Source organism: Symphalangus syndactylus, chromosome 2 (assembly GCF_028878055.3).
Source record: "Symphalangus syndactylus isolate Jambi chromosome 2, NHGRI_mSymSyn1-v2.1_pri, whole genome shotgun sequence".
Classification (NCBI taxonomy): Eukaryota; Metazoa; Chordata; class Mammalia; order Primates; family Hylobatidae; genus Symphalangus; species Symphalangus syndactylus.
Genome location: NC_072424.2, coordinates 66463039 through 66485128, shown reverse-complemented (window position 1 = coordinate 66485128; position 22090 = coordinate 66463039). Strand labels below are relative to the sequence as shown.

At 35.8% G+C, this 22090-nt stretch overlaps 1 protein-coding gene across 2 annotated transcripts in view; it reads left to right on the top strand.

Moving 5' to 3' along the window:
• Positions 1-22090, top strand: part of RNGTT (RNA guanylyltransferase and 5'-phosphatase) — a 369800-nt gene that overhangs the window by 276531 nt on the left and 71179 nt on the right. For both annotated transcript variants that reach the window (XM_055258453.2, XM_055258464.2), the window contains one exon: positions 16477-16543. In XM_055258453.2, coding sequence (XP_055114428.1) covers positions 16477-16543 — 67 coding nt within the window. The remainder of the gene's footprint in view (positions 1-16476; positions 16544-22090) is intronic.

Below are 22090 nucleotides of genomic sequence, written 5' to 3'. Positions count from 1 at the left end.
TTAGTTCGTTCTTGCATTGCTATAAAGAAGTACCTAAGACTGGGTAATTTATAAGGGAAAGAGGTGTAATTGACTCACAGTTGTGCAGACTGTACAGGAAGCATGCCTAAGGAGGCCTCAGAAAACTTACAATCATGGTGGAAGGCAAACAGGAAGGAGGCACATCTTACATGGCCAGAGCAGGAGGAAGAGAGAGCAAAGGGGGAGGTGCTACACACTTTTAAACAACCATGTCTCATGAGAACTCATTCACTATCATGAGAACAGCAAGGGGGAAATCCATTCCCATGAGCTGGTCACCTCCCACCAGGCCCCTCCTCCAACACTGGGGATTACAATTTGACATGAGATTTGGGCGGGGACACAAATCCAAACCACACTTTGCTTTTTTACGTTTAGCTTCTTTTGTTCAGTATTAGGATTTTGAAATTCATTCATGATGTTGTATGGAATTCATTCCTTTTCATTGGCACTAATATTATATATAGGCACTTGGTGGATAGCAGTTTGAGATGCTTACCAGTAATAAGTCAAACATACTGCACATGTGCTTTAGGACACATGTATTCACACAAAATTGGAATTGCCAGATCCTAGAGTAGTCATATGTTCAACCTAGGAGATAATGTGTGTTATAAATTTCATCTACTCATTGGCTTCTTCCAGTCTCTAAATGATCTCATTTTAACTTTTTAAAATGTTATTTATTTTTGAGATGGAGTGTCTCACTCTGTCACCCAGGCTGGACTGCAGTAGTGTGATCATAGCTAACTGCAGTCTCAAATTCCTGGGATCAAGCACTCCTGTCACCTCAGCCTCAGGTAGCTGAGACTACAGGTGCGTGCCACCATACCTGACTAACTTTAAAAAAAAAATTTATTTTAGATGTAAGGTCTTGCTACATTGCCCAGGCCAGTCTTGAGCTCCTGGCTTCAAGTGATCCGCCCACCTTGGTCTCCTCAAGTGCTAGGATTATAGGTGTGAGCCACTGCCCTCGACCAATTTTTTTTAAATTTTAAAATAATTCTAGACTTACAGAAAAGTTGCAAAAATATTTCAGAGTATTCCTGTATATCTTTCACGTTGTTTCCCCAATTTTTAATATCTTACATAACCATAGGACATTTATTAAAATCTGAAAATAAACACTGGTACAATGCTATCAACTTACATACATTTATTGTTCTAATTTTGCCAGTTTCCCCAATAATATACTTTTTCTCATCTAGGATCCACTCCAAGATCCTATATTACATTTCGTTGTCATGGCTCTTTCATCTAATCTGTGATAATACTTTCTTCTTGTTTTTCATGACCTTGATACTTTTAAAAGAATACTGGTCAGTTATTTTGTAGACTGTCAGTTGGGTCTTTCTTTTGCATTTTTTGGCACGAACTTATGAAAATAATGCTTTTCTCAGTGCATTATATGTTGGTAGTGAAGGGGGTGTGTTGATAAGCTTTAATACTGATGATAGTTAACCATAATTGGTTAAGGTTATTTGCAGTGTTTCCCTAAAGTTGCTATTTTTTTTTTCTTTGTAATTGTTACATGTTTTTCTGGGGAGAAACTTTGAGACTATGCAATATAATGTTTCTCATTAAACTTTCCTTTTCTAATTTTAATACCTTTTGATGTTTTTTGCTTGCAAAATTATTACTGTGGTGGTTTTAAATTTCAGTTTGGTAAATATTTTAAATATTGGTGAATTTAAATTTTTCTCATTCTTTTTTTATGTATTAAGAGGACTTTTAAGCAAGAGTAAACACATTCAAAAGCTAACAGAAGGCAAGAAATAACTAAAATCAGAGCAGAACTGAAGGAAATAGAGACACAAAAAACCCTTCAAAAAATTAATGAATCCAGGAGCTGGTTTTTTGAAAAGATCAACAAAATTGATAGACCGCTAGCAAGACTAATAAAGAATAAAAGAGAGAAGAATCAAATAGACGCAATAAAAAATGATAAAGGGGATATCACCACCGATCCCACAGAAATACAGTCTACCATCAGAGAATACTATAAACACCTCTACGCAAATAAATTAGAAAATCTAGAAGAAATGGATAAATTCCTAGACAAATACACCCTCCCAATACTAAACCAGGAAGAAGTTGAATCTCTGAATAGACCAATAACAGGCTCTGAAACTGTGGCGACAATCAATAGCTTACCAACCAAAATGAGTCCAGGACCTGATGGATTCACAGCTGAATTCTACCAGAGGTACAAGGAGGAACTGGTACCATTCCTTCTGAAACTATTCCAATCAACAGAAAAAGAGGGAATCCTCCCTTACACATTTTATGAGGCCAGCATCATCCTGATAACAAAGCCTGGCAGAGACATAACCAAAAAAGAGAATTTCAGACCAATATCCTTGATGAACATTGATGCAAAAATCCTCAATAAAATACTGGCACACCGAATCCAGCAGCACATCAAAAAGCTTATCCACCATGATCAAGTGGGCTTCATCCCTGGGATGCAAGGCTGGTTCAACATACGCAAATCAATAAATGTAATCCAGCATGTAAACAGAACCAAAGACAAAAGCCATATGATTATCTCAATAGATGCAGAAAAGGCCTTTGACAAAATTCAACAGCCCTTCATGCTAAAAACTCTCAATAAATTAGGTATTGATGGGACGTATCTCAAAATAAGAGCTATCTATGACAAACTCACAGCCAATATCATACTGAATGGGCAAAAACTGGAAGCATTCCCTTTGAAAACTGGCACAAGACAGGGATGTCCTCTCTCACCACTCCTATTCAACATAGTGTTGGCAGTTCCGGCCAGGGCAATCAGGCAGGAGAAGGAAATAAAGGGTATTCAATTAGGAAAAGAGGAAGTCAAATTGTCCCTGTTTGCAGATGACATCATTGTATATCTAGAAAACCCCATTGCCTCAGCCCAAAATCTCCCAAAGCTGATAAGCAACTTCAGCAAAGTCTCAGGATACAAAATCAATGTACAAAAATCACAAGCATTCTTGGACACCAATAACAGACAGAGAGCCAAATCATGAGTGAACTCCCATTCACAATTTCTTCAAAGAGAATAAAATACCTAGGAATCCAACTTGCAAGAGACATGAAGGACCTCTTCAAGGAGAACTACAAACCACTGCTCAATGAAATAAAAGAGGATACAAACAAATGGAAGAACATTCCATGCTCATGGGTAGGAAGAATCAATATCGTGAAAATGGCCACATTGCCCAAAGTAATTTATAGATTCAATGCCATCCCCATCAAGCTACCAATGACTTTCTTCACAGAATTGGAAAAAACTACTTTAAAGTTCATATGGAACCAAAAAAGAGCCCGCATTGCCAAGTCAATCCTAAGCCAAAAGAACAAAGCTGGAGGCATCACGCTACCTGACTTCAAACTATGCTACAAGGCTACAGTAACCAAAACAGCATGGTACTGGTACCAAAACAGAGACATAGATCAGTGGAACAGAACAGAGCCCTCAGAAATAATGCCACATATCCTCAACTATCTGATCTTTGACAAACCTGACAAAAACAAGCAATGGGGAAAGGATTCCCTATTTAATAAATGGTGCTGGGAAAACTGGCTAGCCATATGTAGAAAGCTGAAACTGGATCCCTTCCTTACACCTTATACAAAAATTAATTCAAGATGGATTAAAGACTTACATGTTAGACCTAAAACCATAAAAACCCTAGAAGAAAACCTAGGCATTACCATTCAGGACATAGGCATGGGCAAGGACTTCATGTCTAAAACACCAAAAGCAATGGCAACAAAAGCCAAAATTGACAAGTGGGATCTAATTAAACTAAAGAGCTTCTGCACAGCAAAAGAAACTACCATCAGAGTGAACAGGCAACCTGCAAAATGGGAGAACATTTTTGCAACCTACTCATCTGACAAAGGGCTAATATCCAGAATCTACAATGAACTCAAACAATTTTACAAGAAAAAAACAAACAACCCCATCAAAAAGTGGGCAAAGGATATGAACAGACACTTCTCAAAAGAAGACATTTATACAGCCAAAAAACACATGAAGAAATGCTCATCATCCCTGGCCATCAGAGAAATGCAAATCAAAACCACAATGAGATACCATCTCACACCAGTTAGAATGGCGATCATTAAAAAGTCAGGGAACAACAGGTGCTGGAGAGGATGTGGAGAAATAGGAACACTTTTACACTGTTGGTGGGATTGTAAACTAGTTCAACCATTGTGGAAGTCAGTGTGGTGATTCCTCGGGGATCTAGAACAAGAAATACCATTTGACCCAGCCATCCCATTACTGGGTATATACCCAAAGGACTATAAATCATGCTGCTATAAAGACACATGCACACATATGTTTCTTGCAGCACTATTCACAATAGCAAAGACTTGGAACCAACCCAAATGTCCAACAACAATAGACTGAATTAAGAAAATATGGCACATATACACCATGGAATACTATGCAGCCATAAAAAATGATGAGTTCATGTCCTTTGTAGGGACATGGATGAAGCTGGAAACCATCATTCTTAGTAAACTATCGCAAGGACAAAAAACCAAACACCCCATGTTCTCACTCATAGGTGGGAATTGAACAATGAGAACACGTGGACACAGGAAGGGGAACATCACACTCTGGGGACTGTTGTGGGGTGGGGGAAGTGGGGAGGGACAGCATTAGGAGATATACCTAATGCTAAATGACGAGTTACTGGGTGCAGCACACCAACATGGCACATGGATACATATGTAACAAACCTGCACATTGTGCACATGTACCCTAAAACTTAAAGTATAATAATAAAAAATAAAATAAAAGAATAAAAAAAAAGAAATTACATCCAAATTACATCCAAAAAAAAAAAAAAAAGAGGAATTTTACTGTAAACAAGAACTGTCCTCATAAATTTATTTATATTGGTATAGACTTTTTTTTTTTTTTTTGAGACAGAGACTCGCTCTGTTGTGCCAGGCTGGAGTGCAATGGCGCGATCTCGGCTCACTGCAACCTCCACCTCCTGTGTTCAAGTGATTCTCCTCCTTCAACTTCCTGAGTAACTGGGATTACAGGTGCCTACCACCATGCCTGGCTAATTTTTGTATTTTTAGTAGAGACGGGGTTTCGCCACGTTGGTCAGGCTGGTCTCGAACTGCAGACCATAGGTGATCTGCCCACCTCCCAAAGTGCTGGGATTATAGGCGTGAGCCTCCATGCTTGGCCTGATACAGACTTTTACAAAAATATGCCTGTTTATTTTTTATAAAGACAAGTTCTCACTATGTTGACTAGGCTGGTCTTGAACTCCTGGCCTCAAGCAGTCCTCCTGCCTTGGCTTCCCAAAGTGCTGGGATTATAGGTGTGAGCCACCACACCTGGCCTATTGGTGTGGGCTTAAGAATAGAGTTGACCCAGGAACAATGCAAGGGCACTGACCTCCTTGCAGTAGAAAGTCTTCATATAATTTTTGACTCCCCCCCAAACCTAACTACTAATAGCTTACTGTTGACTGGAAGCCGTACCAATGACATACACAGTCAATTAACATGTATTTTGTAGTTACATGTGTTATACACTATATTCTTATAATAAAGCTAGAGAAAAATAAATATTAAGAAAATAATAAGGAAGAGAAAATAAATATGCTATTCATTAGACTTGAGTGGATCATCCTAAAAGTCTTCATCCTTGTCATCATTGTGAAGGCTGAGGAAGAGGAGGGGTTGTTCTTGCTGTTTCAGTGAGGACAGAGGTGGAAGAAATCTGTGTATAAGCGGACCTACGTGGTTCAAACCCATGTTATCCAAGGGTCAGAGCTGTATTTTATTTTATGGGTTACAATCCAATACTATAATTTTATTTTATTGTTTTCATTTTGACCATTGGGAACTCTTTCAAGTTGGCTTCTGTGTCTTTGACACGCTTTCCATTGCTTTTCAGTACTTCCTTACTTTCTAGTACCATAAGATGTTACAGAATCTTCTATTTTCTTTCTCGACCCAGGAATTAGGTGTTTCTCTAAGGAGCCCTGGTTTCTTTTATTGGTGAATGATAGTTAGAAATAAAAATCTAATCCTAGGTGTGGTCATTGCTTCTGGGTGTCATTCTAAGCCCTCTCTGTTGACAGAGCTAGGAATGTATCATATACTAACAAGCACCTACGTGTATATTTATATTTATTTCTTCTTCCATCTGTCAGTATATTAAAAGGCATGAGACCTTACTGACGGTCCTTATCCAACATCAAAATGTTAATTCTGTCCTTTCTCCTTTTCTTATTTGTAACTCTTTGTACAGTGAGAAACCTGCATCTCTTTATCCATGATATATTTGTTTGTTAAATCCTAGTAGTTATTTTCATAATTACTAACCAGTATCCATATGAGAAACATTCATTGACTCAAGTACAGTGTTTGTCTACAGTTCTTTTTGTCTGTAGCCTTAGAGAATATAGTCAAAATACTATTTTCTGAAGTTACTTAAATTAGCTCCTTTTCATCCCCATCCCCCTTCATGTGTATTATTCATTTGTAAATATAATTATTTTCATTCCTTTTTAGGTTCTCTCAACATACTGATTGATCGTTTAGTATATGAAATTGGTCGTTTAGTATATGATTAATTGATCGTTTGGTATATGAAACATTGTAATGGTTCTAAGTCCTAACTATATAAAAAGATACTCTCATAGATATGTCACCCTTCACTCATCCTGCTGCCCTATTTTTATTCCCCCGTGATTTCTACCTGTTTGCACCTATCCCTCATGGGGAACCAGTCTCTTTAGTTTCTGTTTGAGCCTTCCTATAATTCCTTTGTACAAAGGAACAGATACATGAATGTTTTATACTTTTTCTTTACCAAAGGATAGCATACTATATATCCTCTCTTGTGCCTTCTTTTTTTCACTTAACACAGTAAATATATCCTGGAAATCATTTCCTATTGGTAAGTAGAGATTGTCCTCATTTTTTACCACTGCGTATTATTCCACTGTGTGGATTTAACCATAACTTATTTAACCACTCTGCTATGTCTGAGCGTTTGGGTTGTCCTTAACATTTTGCAACTGCCAACAGTGCTGCAGTAAATAGCCTTGTGCATATGTATGTTTTAGTTTTTGGAGGTACATCTTCAAGGACATTGTCAGAAGGAGGATTACTGGGTCAAAAGCTAAGTGCATGTGTAGTTTTGCCAAATTTCTCTCCAGACGGGTTATACTAGTTTGCATTTCCAATAGTAGTATATGAGAGTGTCTGTTTTCCACAGCCTGGCCAGCAGAATGTGTTGTCCATACATTTTAATTTTGCCGATCTGGTAAGTGGGAATTGTATCTCAGTGTTGTTTTAATTTGCATTTTTCTAGTTACAAGTGAGTTTGAATATTTTTACATATGCTTAATGTCCATGTTTTATATTTTTGAATTATCTTTTTAATGTGTTTTTCCCATTTCTCCTCAATGTTTAAGAGTTCTTTATATATTAAAGTTAGTAGTCCCTTTTCTGTGGTATATGTTACACATATTTTCTCCCAGTTTGTCAGTTATCTTTTGACTTTGTTTATGGTGTTTTTTTGCCATGCCATTTAAAAACAATTTACATAGTATGATTTACCAACATTTTCTCTATTTCCTTGTCATATCAAGATTGAAGAGGAATTTACTCAGGTTTTCTTTTAATACTTGTAAGGTTTCTCCTTTTTTTGTACTTAGATTCCCAATCCATTTGGAGTTTATTCTTGTGACTTGTGCAGAGTTTGGATCTTAGTCTATCTCTTGATAAACATAAATTATTAATTTTAATGTAGACAGATATACCAGTATTTTCCTATATGGCATATTTTCATCTGTGTGGATAGCCAGTTATCCCTGCACTATTTATTAGAAAGATTATCCTTTCACTTCTGCTCTGCAGTGCCACCTTTGTTACAAATTCAGTGCCTATCTATAGGTCTGTTTCTAGGTTCTCTGTTCTATTCTACCAACGTACTTGTTTGTCCTTACGTCAGTCACATTTTCGTTACTGCTAAAGCTTCATGAGAAGAAGTCTTGATATCTAGTAAGCAAGTCCTCCTACTATGTTCTTCTTTAGGATAATTTTTAATATTTTTCTTGTTTTGCTTTTCCTCATATATTTTCAAATGAGCTTATGAAGTTTCTCATACAAATTCTGTCAGGAGTTTTTAGATTGCATTTCATATATAAATCAGGTTGTGAACATTTTATGTGGTAACAGTGTTGTGATTTCCTACCTATGAACATGTTGTATTCTTTCATTTACTTAGGTTTTCTTAAATTTCTTGCAATAATGTTTGATACTTTTATTAATTAAGGCCTTTCACTTCTTTTGTTAGTTTTATTCCTAGATTAAAAATATTTTTTGTCATTTCATTTTGAATTGGATCATCCATAGTTTCATTTTTTAACTGCATGTTGCTGGTAATACAACTGCTATTTTTCTCTAATTGATCTAGTATCCAGGAATCTTATTATAAATTCACTGATTAATCCTAATAATTTTTCTGCATTTTAGGGGGAATACATATGTATATATATTATGTTTATGAATAATGTGAGCTTTTTTGCCTCTAAACCTTAGATCATGTTTTTCCTTGCCTTAATACACTGGCTAGGACCTCTAGTACATTGTTAAACAAAAATGGTGATAGAAGGTATTTTTGCATTCTTCTCCATCTAAAATTTAAAAATTTCCCCATTAAGTGTGTTTCCTGTAGGGTTTGATTTATTTATTTACTTAGATCATTTAGATAAAATTGAAAAAGTTAGCTTCTCTTCCTTGTTTGCTGAGAGTACTTATACAAGGGTGTTTAGTTTTTTCAAATACCTTTTCTGCCATTATAACAATGTAGTCTTTCCCCCCATCCTGTTTCTCAGGTAATTACAATGGTGAATTATTTAATATTAAATGATTTTTAGAATAAACCCAATTTGATGGTTTTCTTTGCTTTTTTCTTCCCTTTCCCCTTCCCTTCCCTCTTTCCTCCTTTTCCCTCCTCATCCTCCCCACTTCTCCCCTCTCCTCTCTGCAGTTGGCCCATATTATATGTTTCCTTTCTTATACTGTCAACATTGCATTTTGTAAAAAAATTAGTGACATTTTCATAGGTCTTTTTCCACATTTATGGAAAATTGAAGTGCAGAGATTTCCTAGATACCCTTTCTCTTTCGGCATACAGTTTCTCTTATCATGTTGCACTAGTATGGTACATTTGTTACAATTGATGAACAAATTGGTTATATTATTAACTAAAGTCCATAGTTTCCATTGGGTTTAGCTGTGTTTTATAGTGCTATGGATTTAGACAGATTCATAATGTACAGATGATATCAACCATTACAGTATCATACAGACTTGTTTTCTGCTCTGAAAATTTCCTGTGCAACACCTATTTGTTCCTTTTTTCCTCCTCCGATCTCCTGGCAATCACTGATCTTGCCGCTATAGTTTTGCCTCTTCCGAATGTCATATAGCTAGAATCATATAGTATGCAGTCTTTTTAGATTGGCTTCATTCACTTAGTGATATTCATTTAGATTTCTTCCCTGTCTTTCTGTAGCTTCATACTTCATTTCTTTCTTTAAATAGACTTTATCTTTTAGAGCAGTTTTAGGTTCATAGCAAAACTTAAGCAGAAAGTACAGACAGTTCTCATATACTACCTGCCCCACACATGCATTGCCCTCCCCTACTATCAGTGCTCTGCATCAGAGTGCTACATTTATTAGAGTTGATGAACCTATGTTGACATGTAATTATCACTAAAGTCTGTATTTTGCATTAAGGTTTACTCTTGGTGGTGTTTTTACAAATGTATAATGACATATATCTAGCATTATAGTATCATACAGAGTGGTTTCACTGCCTTAAAAAAATCCTTTTGCCTTTCTCAGAATATCATATAGTTGGATCATACAATATTTAGGCTTTTAAGATTGACTTCTTATACTTTTACTTTCCTCCGTGTCTTTTCATGGCTTGATAGCTCATTTATTTCTGGCATTGAATGATATTGCATTGCCTGTACGTACCATCATTTATTTTCACCTATTTAAGGACATCTTGGTTGCTTCCAAGTTTTGGCAACAATGAATAAAGCTGCTATAAACACCCATGTGCAGGTTTTTTGTATGGACATAAATTTTCAGTTTATTTGAGTAAATACCAAGGAATATGATTACTGGTCATGTGGTAAGGGTATATTCAGTTTTGTAAGAAACCACTAAACTGTCTTCCAAAGGGGCTATACTATTTTGCATTCCCACCAGCAATGCTTGCGAGTTCCTGTTGCTCCACATCCTTGCCGGCATTGGTGGTGTCAGTGTTCTGGATTTTGGCCATTCTCATAGGTGTGTTGTAGTATCTTACTGTTACTTCAGTTTGTATTTCCCTAATGACATATGAGACTTGAGCATCTTTTCATATAACCACTTGCTATCTGCATATCTTCTTTTGTGAGGTGTCTGTTCCAGTCTTTTGCTCATTTTTAAATCAGATTTTTTTTTTTCTTTTTCTAAAGTTTTGTTTTTAGAGACGGGTTCTTGCTGTCACTCAGGCTGGAGTACAGTGGTGCGTTCATGACTCACTGTAACCTTTAACTCATGGACTCATGAGATCCTCCTGCATCAGCTTCCTGAGTAGCTGGGACTACAGACACATGCCACCGTGCCCAGCTAATTTTTATAGTTTTTGTAGAGATGAAGTCTTGCTATGTTGCCCAGGCTGGTCTGGAACTCTTGGCCTCAAGTGACCCTCCAATCTTGTCCTCCCAGAGTGCTGGGATTACAGGCATGAGCAACTGTGCCAAGCAAACTTGTTTATTTTCTTACTGTTAAGTTTTAATAGTTTGTTTTATATTTTGGATGAAACTTATGTTTCACTATGTCGTTTGAAAATATTTTTTTCCCAATCTGTGGCTTGTTTTCTTATTCTCTCTGAATCCACATTGCATTTTGTGTCCATGTCAAAGTTATGCTAACTTTATAAAATGAATTGGGAAATATTCTTTTCTATTTTCTGGAAAAATTTGTATGTAATTAGAATTAATTTTGATAGAATTTGCTGGTGAATTTGCCAGACCTTTTGCTTGCTTTGTGGAGTAATTTAAAATTGTTTGTGGGAGACATCTAAGATTTTCTATTTTTTTCTTGTGTCAGTTTTAGTGCATTATATTTTTCTAGGAGCTTCTCTATTCTGACTTTTGAAACTTGTTGGGATAAAAGTATTTATAATATCCTCTTATTATTTATTACTACATTTAGGCTGTTTTCTTTTTTCTTTGTACTACTATTTGTGTGTTTTCTCTGTCAGCCTCATTCAGAATCAATTCAATTATTATCTTAGAAGGAATCGTTTTTAGTGTTTTTGATCCTTTCCAGTGTGTTTTCCATTTCATGAATTTCTGCTAATTGTTACTTCTTTGCTTATATTTTTGTTGGATTTCATTTACTGTTATTTTTCTAATTTCTTGAGGTGGATACTTAACTCATCAATTTCTATAAAGCATTTCTTCTTTTTCATATATATATTTCGGATTGTAAATTTCTTTATAAGTTGGATTTAACTGCAACCTACAAGTTTTGATATATTGTTATTTTGCTATTCAGTTGAAGACATTTCATAATTTCAATTATGATTTTACCTCCGACCTATGGGTTATTTATAAGTATACTTCTGTCTTTACAGACATGGGGATTTTTCTGGTTACTTATATGTTATTGATTTCTAGCTGAGTTATGTTCTGAGGCTATGATCTGCATTATTTTATTTGTTCAAAATTTGCTTTACGTGGGAGGAAGGAGAGGATCAGGAAGAATAGCTAGTGGATGCTGGGCTTAATACCTGGGTGATGGGATGATCTTTGCAGCACACCATCATGGCACATGTGTACTGATGTAACAAACTTGCACATCCTGCACACATACCCCTGAACTTAAAATATAAGTTGGAAATTTTAAAAAAGGAAAAAAAAATTTGCTTTATGGAATACACTTTTTAAATTTACATCCCACTAGAAGATTCAAAGAGTAATGTAGATCTTATCAATGATGTGCATTTTCTTAAGTTCAAGACGGCACTACTGATCCTATATTCAGTGTATTTGCTTTCTATTTGTTTGGTTATTTGTTTTCTAATAGTAGATGTATTGGATGTAGTCTGGTCTTTGGATAAGTTGCTAAGCAGTGGAATTTTATGTAAGTCAGTATTCAAGGTGCTTATAAGTTGTTTCAAGGTATTTTGTTGCAGTTTAAAATATGTATCTAATAACGGGTACTATAGTTATGGCTTGTAGATAGAACAGTTAATTTTGAGTTATTTAGCTTATTTTTAGAAAGAATCCCTTGCTCCTTTTAAACTTTTAATTTGAAATAATTACAGACTCAATTTACTTTTAAAGCAGTTTTTCTGTGTTTGATGTATCATCAGTATTGGGTGAATGAAGTTCTTTTAAATGTTTATTCTATTACCTGACAAGTTTTACTTTCTTTTATGAGAAACTTTTCTGGAAACAATTCTGGGGCTTTCTTTTCAGAATAGATATTGGTTAATGTTTGTGTTTGGAAAATTGAAAGCAAAATGGATATTAGTCTTGCCTATTCTTAACTTCTAAAGCTGTAATAGATTGTTTTTGTCCAACAGTACCTCCTTATTGCTACTTCCCAAAACATCCTCTTTGGTAGCCACAGTATAGAAGTATTTAGTTGCAAGCAAATATCTTAGAGTTGTTAGCATTTTTATAAAGGTTATGGTAATGTTCGCCTAACTTAAGGGCAAAACAATGACCTGGTACCAAGTGAGTCAGGGTTTCTATTTTAAAATATACATATAAATGTGTTTATTAGTGCTGAATTAATGCTTTACTCTGGGGATTTAAAATGTGTGATTGTTATATTGTATATAAGCACCGTACATGATGAAATGGTACATATTACTTGACAATAATTATGTATACAATTTGTTAAAATAATTTTTGAAAGGTAAAAATATTTAAAGAAATCCATTTTAAAAGTGAGAATTTGTGTTCTCAAAGTATTATCTTATACATAGCAGGCCGTTAAATTATGACACATGTTAAAATCCACTCAAACGAAGGTGGTAATATAATATATGGTAAGGGATAATGAATAAGAAAGAAGTATATGAATAAGGAAGAACAGTGTTTTTTAAAAGTGAAATATACATACATATATATGTGCCAACTGATATATTTAGGAAATTTCTTATTTAGGGAAAGGTAGTTATTAGGCAAATTGGAGGGAGGGACACACTAAATAGTATATTGGCAAACTTCCTGAAATGCATATGCATAGTAATTTAGAGGCATATTGATTTTTAAATGTCAGGCAGCTTTTATTCTTTCCCTTTTCTAGCATCTATTTGTATGAACAGTGGCTGTTCCTGCTGCTAAAGGAGATTTTATCAAGCTTTCTGTGAACATTTGTTATATAGGAAATAAATTAAACTACTGCTATATATAACTAACATTCAATTTATGATACCAGCAATGATTTGGGAGCGATTTAAAGTTTTGTTGGTTAATTTCTTATTTGTCAAATGATGGGCTAAGAAATTCTCCATGTCTTAGATTAGGGGACATTTCCTATGTTTCCTATTTGAATCTACTAAACAAATGCCTTTAGTCGTGTTTGTAACCATCAACAATATGTTTCAAATTATGATGTCATCACTAACATTCCAAATGTAAGAAAAACTTTTTGCTAAGTTGGCTTAATTCAGAATTGTATTTAGCAGCTATTAATATTCTCTTAGTGACCGTTTAATACTTCGTAGGCTTTTTTTTTTTTTTTTTTTTTTTTGAGATAGAGTTTCGCTCTTGTTGCCCAGGCTGGAGTGCAATGGCGTGATCTCGGCTCACTGCAGCCTCTGCCTCCTGAGTTCAAGTGATTCTTCTGCCTAAGCCTCCTGAGTAGTTGGGATTATAAGCATGCGCCACCATGCCCGGCTAATTTTTGTATTTTTAGTAGAGACGGGGTTTCTCCACGTTGGTCAGGCTGGTCTCAAACTCCCTACCTCAGGTGATCCCCCCTCCTTGGCTTCCCAAAGTGCTGGGATTACAGGTGTGAGCCACGACGCCTGGCCTATAGGCTCTTGTAGAACATAGGGGACAGGGGATATTCCCAGGAGCTAAATATCTACCTTATTTCATAGAATCTAAATTGCTTTGAGACTGCTTTCATGGTCTTAGTAGACCACGTCAGTGAAGGGTAATCACACAACTACCTCACAACAATCACCTGGTTATTATTATTATACCACCTAGCATCACAGACATTTCAATTTCAGAGAAGTTAAATTATAAATAAATGTATATCCTGGAATTGTTGAAGTAGGGTTTTGAAATCACTAACAGAATTTAAAAGAGATGGTTACAATAATCTTGTGTTCTAATTTTCTATGATTATATCAATACGGCATGCCGAGAACTTTTTGATTGTTTTGAGTTTGCAGTTGTTGTTTAGTTTTTTTGTTTTGACTCTAGATACCACACAGCGTTCCATTCTCAGATTCATGCAATAGAATTTATAGCCATCCTAGAGATCATTAGAATTCTATTATGTTAAAAGGCCATTAACTTTTAATGTTGAGACTCTGAGAAGTGATGTTGCATAGTTCCTCTGGGCAAGGAATATGGGCAGTTTTTTTCTTCTTTATGTGTAATCATGTTCAGAATGGAGTTGTATCCATTTATTCACAATGTCCATTATGTAAAGATTTGTGATAAAAGAAAGATGAGATATATCTACATTTAGGTCGGTTAAACACAAGAATATTTAATTATGGGCCGGCACGGTGGCTCACACCTGTAATCCCAGCACTTTGGGAAGCTGAGGCAGGTGGATCACAAGGTCAGGAGATCGAGACCATCCTGGCTAACATGGTGAAACCCCGCCTCTACTAAAAAATACAAAAAATTAGCCAGGCGTGGTGGCATGCACCTGTAGTCCCAGCTACTCGGGAGGCTGAGGCAGGAGAATGGTGTGAACCCAGGAGGCAGAGCTTGCAGTGAGCCGAGATCGCGCCACTGCACTCCAGCCTGGGCGACAGAGCGAGACTCCGTCTCAAAAAAAAAAAAAAAAAAAAAAAGAATATTTAATTATGTCCTTCCTATACCCTGTGCCACTACCAGTTCCCTACATACTCCACAAGCACAGTTATAATGATAGTATTTCTTCATTCACAATGTTTCATTGCATTTAAGAGTGATGGGCATATTAGAACTGTGGGAGTAAGAAGGAAGGGATAATGCAGAGACCATAACCATTACCGTTTTTTTTATATTAGACCTCTATTTGGTTTGATTTTTATTTTCATGTTTATTGTTTTATAAGAAGTAAGCACATCTTTTAATATGACTCCATATTGCTTACAAAATAAAATATATGCCATTTGAAATTCTTCATGATTAATTCGAAACTTCTTTTGAGTTCTCATCTCCAACTAAATTATTCCTTACTCCGTCCATACTTGTACCCTCTTTATCTCAAATCTTTTTCTCAGGACATTGTTTAAGTTTCTCCCTTTGTGTTACCCACGCTTTGAGGTTAATCCCAAATCCCATCTATTCAAACTTTTCCAGATCCCTTCATAGCAAATACCTTTATTCCACTGCTTTCCAATGGTGAGTTTCTCTGTTATACCTCTTATTGGAGGGTACCTTTTGTTAAGGTTACAGGTATTTGTCAGGTTTTCCTGTTAGATTTTGGTACTGATATATTTAGGTTTATATTATCTCCTGTACAGTGCATAGTGGTGGTGCATCATCATACAGGTCTTCATCCTTGTTATCTTCACATTGAGTAGGCTGAGAAGGAGGAGGAAGAGGGGTTAGTCTTGCTGTCTTGGTGGTGGCAGAGGCAGAAGAGGTGGAAGGGGAGGCAGGAGAGGCAGGCACACTCAGTGTAACTTTTATTGAAAAACTATCCCTGTATAAGTGGACTCATGCTGTTCAAACTTGTGTTATTCAAGGGCCCTCTGTAATTTTGTTAGAATTACTAATATATTAGAGTGTTCTACATTTAAGTTTTCATTCTCAACATTTTACTGATTATTATTATTATTTGAGACGGGGTCTCGTTATATTGCCCATACTAAAGGGAGTGGCTATTCACAGGTGCAGTCATAGCACACTACAACCTTGGACTCCTGGAGTCAAGCAATCCTCCTGCTTCAGTCTGTCGAGTAACTAGGACTATAGGCACACACAACCACACTTGGCTTCCATTATTTTCTGAAATATAAAATTATGTATTTTCTGGTTACTATCTCATAGTGTGAAAGACAAGAATAATTACAGAGTTATTACTTTTCTCACAGCATCCATCTAATATATTTTATAGTGTATCTGTATTATATCTATTATTCAAATTTTGATAATTATACAACCTTACTCATAAGAAGGAGTATTTTATAAATAATGCTTTTTTTTCTTTGTAGGTTACTTCCTCAAAATGTTGGCCTTCTGTATGTTGGAGGTTATGAAAGACCCTTTGCACAAATCAAGGTATGTTTGTTCATTTTCAGTGTACCTTTCCTGGATGTTGTCTTATCTAGAATCCATCAAAAACTTGCTAATAATAATCAACATATAAAAATATTTTGTCCCAGCACTTTGGGAGGCCAAGACATGTGGATCGCTTGAGCCCAGGAGGTTGAGACCATGCTGGGAACCCTGTCTCTACAAAAAAAAAATTTTTTTGTAATTAGCCAAGTTCAGTGGCATGTGCCTATAGTCCCAGCTCCTCTGGAGGCTGAGGTGGGAAGATCACTTGAGCCCAGGAGTTTGAGGCTGCAGTGAGCCGTGATCACACCACTGTACTCCAGCCCGGGCGACAGAGTGAGACCCTGTCTCAAAAAAAAAAAAGTGAATGTGAAGTGATAATTTTGTTAGCTTTCGCATATTTCTGCTGAAGAAATCTCTCAGCTTTTCAAAGGAATTGATTATTTTAATATTCTTGCCATAGTAAAATTGACTTTGACCGAAACAGTTCAGTGCTTCATTTAGAAGAGTACATTTAGAGATTAATCTTTGAGATCATCCCTTTTGCCATTAAAAAAATGTTTACAAGTCAGGTACGGTGGCTCATGCCTGCACTCCCAGTGCTTTGTGAGGCCTAGGTGGGAGGGTCAGGGCTGGAAGATTGCTTGAGCCCAGAAGTTCGAGACGAGCCTGGGCAACATAGTGAAACCTCATCTCTACAAAATAGTAAAAAAAAAATTTCGCTGGGCATGGCAGTTGTCCCAGCTTCTTGGAAGGCTGAGGCAAGAGGATCGCCTGAACCTGGGAGGTCAAGGTTGCAATGAGCCATGATCACACCGCTGCACTCCAGCCTGGGCGACAGAGTGAGACTCTGCCTTGAAAAACAAAAATGTTTTTAACAGCTTTATTGAGATCTAATTGAAAAACGATAAACTGTACAATTTGATAAATTATGACATGCTTGTAGTTGTGAAACCATCACTGCAATCAAGATAATTAACATTCATCACTTCAAAAAGTTTCCCTGTGCCCCTTTGAAATTTCCTTCTCCTGCCCTTCCTTTTTTTTTTCCTGGTCTCCAGGCAACCACTAATCTAATTTTTGTTATTATAGATTAATTTGCATTTTCTAGAGCTTTATATAAGTGAAATCATATAGTGTATATTCACTTTCTCTCTTTTTTGCCTTCGTTCACTCAGCATAATTATTTTGAGATTCGTCCACATTATTGCACTTATCACTAGTTTATTATTTTTTATTGCCAAGTATCAGGTTGGTGTAAAAGTAATTGTGTTTTTTTGCCATTAGTAGTTTCCATTCTATGGCTATAGCACAGTTTGATTATCCTTTCACCTGCTGATGGGCATTTGTGTTGTTTCTAGTTTTGGGCTATTACTTATTATAAGTAATAGCTTATTATTTATTATAAATAAAGCTGCTGTGAGCATTTGTGTACGAGTTTTGCATAGACTTACGCTTTTCTTTCTCTTGGGTAAATATCTAGGAGGGGAATGGCTGGGTCACGTGGTAGTTGTATTACATTTCCGTAATGACTGAGATTATTTTCATGTACTTTTTCCCCATCTGAATCTAGTGAAATGGATGTTCAAATCTTGTCTAGTGAAGTATTTCTTCAAATCTTGTTATTTTAAAATTGGGTTTTTTGTTTTCTTACTGAGTTTTGAACATTTTTTATATCTTCTGGATATAAGTCCTTTATCAGATTTGTGATTTGCAGTTATTTTCTCCCAGCTGTAGGTTGTCTTTTCATCTCTTAACAGCGTCCTCAAAGAGCAGTTCCTAGTATTGATGAAGTTCAGTTGATTTTTCTTTCATGGCTCATGCTTTTGTTGTTGTATCTAAGAAATATTTTCCTAACCCAAAGTCACAAAGATTTTTCTCCTATGTATTCTGCTAGAAGTTTTATACTTTTAAGTTTTACATTTAGGTTTATTGTCCATTTGAGGTAATTTTTATGGAAGGATCAAGTATGGATTGATGTTCTTTTTCTTTTTCATCTTTTTTTTTTCCAGAATGTTACTCTCAAATATATTTTTTTTCCAGACATGTGGATATATAGATGTTCCAAAACCACTTTCAAGAAGAATAAAGACCTTACAGCTTTGTTGAAAATCAGTTGATCCGTATATGTGTGAATCTATTTCTGGACTCTTCCATTCCATTGACCTATGTGTTTATTCTTCTACCAATAACCACACTATATTGATTACTGTAGCTTTATAACAAATCATGAAGTCAAGTACTATAAATCCTTTTTCTATGTTGTTTGGCTAATCTAGGTTCCTTTCATTTCCATATGAATTTTTATAATCATCTTGTCAGTTTCTATAAAAATTCCTGTTCAGATTGTGATTGGGATTGTGTTGAATGTATAGATCAGTTTGCAGAGAACTGAAATTTTAACAGTATCGAATATTCCAATTCATTAAGGCCACATCGCTCTCTAGTTATTTAGGTCTCTCAGCAATATTTCGTTGCTTTCTGTATATCGGTCTTAGACATTTTTCAAGAAAATTTATCTATTTTGTATTTTTTATGCTATTATAAAAGTTTTCTTTTAAATTTTTTTTTACTCACCCTGACATTTGGGCAGGATTTGATTTTAATTTCTGATTGTTTAATGGTAGTTGCTAGTCTGTAAAAAGCTGATTGATTTTTTTTTTCTTTTCATGTATTGGCTTTAAACTCTACAATCTTACACTCGATTATTAGTTCGGTAGCTTTTATGCAGATTTCATAGGATTATCTACATAAATGATTGTTCTCTACTAATAAGGACAGCTCTCCTTTCTGATCTTGATGCCTTTTATTGCTTTTCCTTTTTTTAAATTTTCTTTTTTATAGAGACAGGATCTTGCTCTGTTGGCCAGGTTGGTCTTGAACCCCTGGCCTCAAGCAATCCTCCCACCTTGGCCTCCCAAAGTAGTAGGATTACAGGCATGAGCCACCACCCCTGGCCTGCTTTTTCTTTATTGCACTTACTAAATCCTACAATACAGAGTTGAATAGAAATGGCAAGAACAGACATACTTGTCTTGCTTCTTATCTTAGTGGGAATGCCTTATTTAACCTTTTATCAAAAGTTGTTTTTATAGTAATATTAGTTGAGGGTTGGTTAACTGATTCCATTAAGCTTTGTTATAAGAAATGAAAAAATATTACCATTCAAGGCAATTTATAAAAAGGGAAGAGTTGAGACACTCAGTTTTGTTTTTGTAACTTTCTGTTAATGTTTTCTGAGAAACCTATAATTTTTTTTTTTTTTCTTCTGAGACAGAGTCTCACTCTGTCACCCAGGCTGGAGTGCAGTGGCACAATCTCGGCTCACTGCAACCTCTGCCTCCCGAGTTCAAGTGATTCTCCTGCCTCAGCCTCCCGAGTAGCTGAGATTACAGGCTCGCACCACCACGCCTGGCTAATTTTTTGTATTTTTAGTAGACCTGTGGTTTTGCCATGTTGGCCAGGCTGGTCTTGAACTCCTGACCTCAGGCAGTCCGCCCACTTCAGCCTCCCAAAGTACTGGGATTACAGGCATGAGCCACCGCACCTGGCCAGAAGCCAATACATTTGTTTTGTGATTTTTTTGTTGTTGTTACATAGTTTTCTGATTTTTTTTTCACATTTGTTTCTTGGCTCCATGTGTTATTTTTCTTCTATCTATTTGAGAGTTTTGAGTTAAAACTCCTTTCCATCTGCTTATATAACATATTTTTATGTTTTGTAAAATAAGGATTTTTCAGAGTAGACTAAGGTTAAGTGGAATATGCAAGATACTTAATACTGAAGATGTTCAGTCATAATATCAACATCTTTTTTTGAGACAGTCTCACTCTGTTACCCAGGCTGGAGTGCAGTGGCACAATCATAACTCACTGTAGCTCACTGCAGCGTTGGCCTCTCAGGCTCAGGTGATCCTCTCACCTGAGTCTCCCAAGTAGCTGGAACTACAGGTGCATGCTACATGCCTGGCTAATTTTTTGTGGAGATGGGGTTTCACTGTGTTGTCCAGGCTGGTCTCAAACTCTTGGACTCAAGTGATCCACCCATCTCAGCCTCCAAAAGTGCCGGGATTACAGGTGTGAGCCACTATGCCTGGCCACCACAATATCAACATTTTTAAATGAAAAATCTTCTTAGTTACCTTAGCATTAGCACCTCTTTAAATAACTCCATTAATTTAACTTAAATGTAAACATTCTCTAAAGTTCATCATTGGGATCTTAAATTATGGAACCTCCTGACTTTTCTAGTTCCTTAAATAATGACAAGTATTCAAGTACATTTTTGTCTTCCATTTTTAGTATCCCTATAACATGAGGGGAATTGGCAAGATTCTCTTCATAAACCCCCCTCACTATCCCATTCACCGAATTCAGCAGTATAGCCAGGAATCCTAATACGTTTCAGCAGGAACATTTCTGACAGCTCAATATTTTTCTGTCCAATGATTTGGAAAATCCTGTTTCTCTTTATTAGAGCTGAAGTAACTAAAAAGAGAGAGGCTTATCTGATATATTTCAGTAAGGAGAGAATTTTTTGTGTGTGTGGTGTGAGTTACGTGGTGTCTCAAAAGCACAGTCTCAGAGTTATGTGTATCGGAGTGGTAGTTGCCCTACCACTCACCTGATTTATTAACATAACATTTTCTTTATCTGCACATTTTCTAACAAGCTCAGTGACAAAAGTCAATCTTTTGTCAATCCTTTATCCCTGGATAATCAGCCCTGTAGAAAAAAGTTCATGATTTTAGGGTGTCCTTTTCCTTTGATGTTGTTGTGGGAAAGGTTTCTTTCATTCACTGTGAAAAGATTCTTATCCTTATTAATTGTTGAAGTTCTTTCATAATTCCTATGGCTCCACCAAATTACATGCATATTAATTAGAATGTAAGTTAATTGGATAACAATTTAAAAATCATAGTTCAAATGTTTGACATTAGATTATAAAAGTAAGGTTCATTCCCTATGTTGGCTTGTACCTGACTTGTGAATATGAAATACCAGTATTTGTTATGTTCACTTTTTTCCCATTAAGCTAATGTAATGATAATATGGTATGTCATAAATATGAGATATAACCTTTTAAAAATGGAGACTGCTTTGCTTTTCTTAAGAACATATTGGTTGTTGATTTTTAAAATTAAATCAGGATACGAAATTATTCACTTGATCTTGGAGGAAAAGACATTCTCATTCATTAACATCACAGGACTTAAGTTCCTCAGTGTGGGTGGCTTGGTGTTGGAGGCAGTGTTTGCTAGAGATATTTTACAACTATATTTCTAAAAACGAGCTCCATTTTATAAAGGTCAGAAAGAGAAAAGAAAGAACACAAAAAAATAATAGATATTTGGCCACATGTTAAATGAATTCAGAAATTTGCTATAGCATGCCAATAAGTATCTGTACATCTGTACTATTAATATTAAATATATAAAATGGAGCGTTACAATTATTCCTGTAGCTGAACACACACACACTCTTCCATTATTTACTATCTTTTAGTTTTAGTTTTCTATCTAAGCCCTACATAAAGACATAAATATGTGTA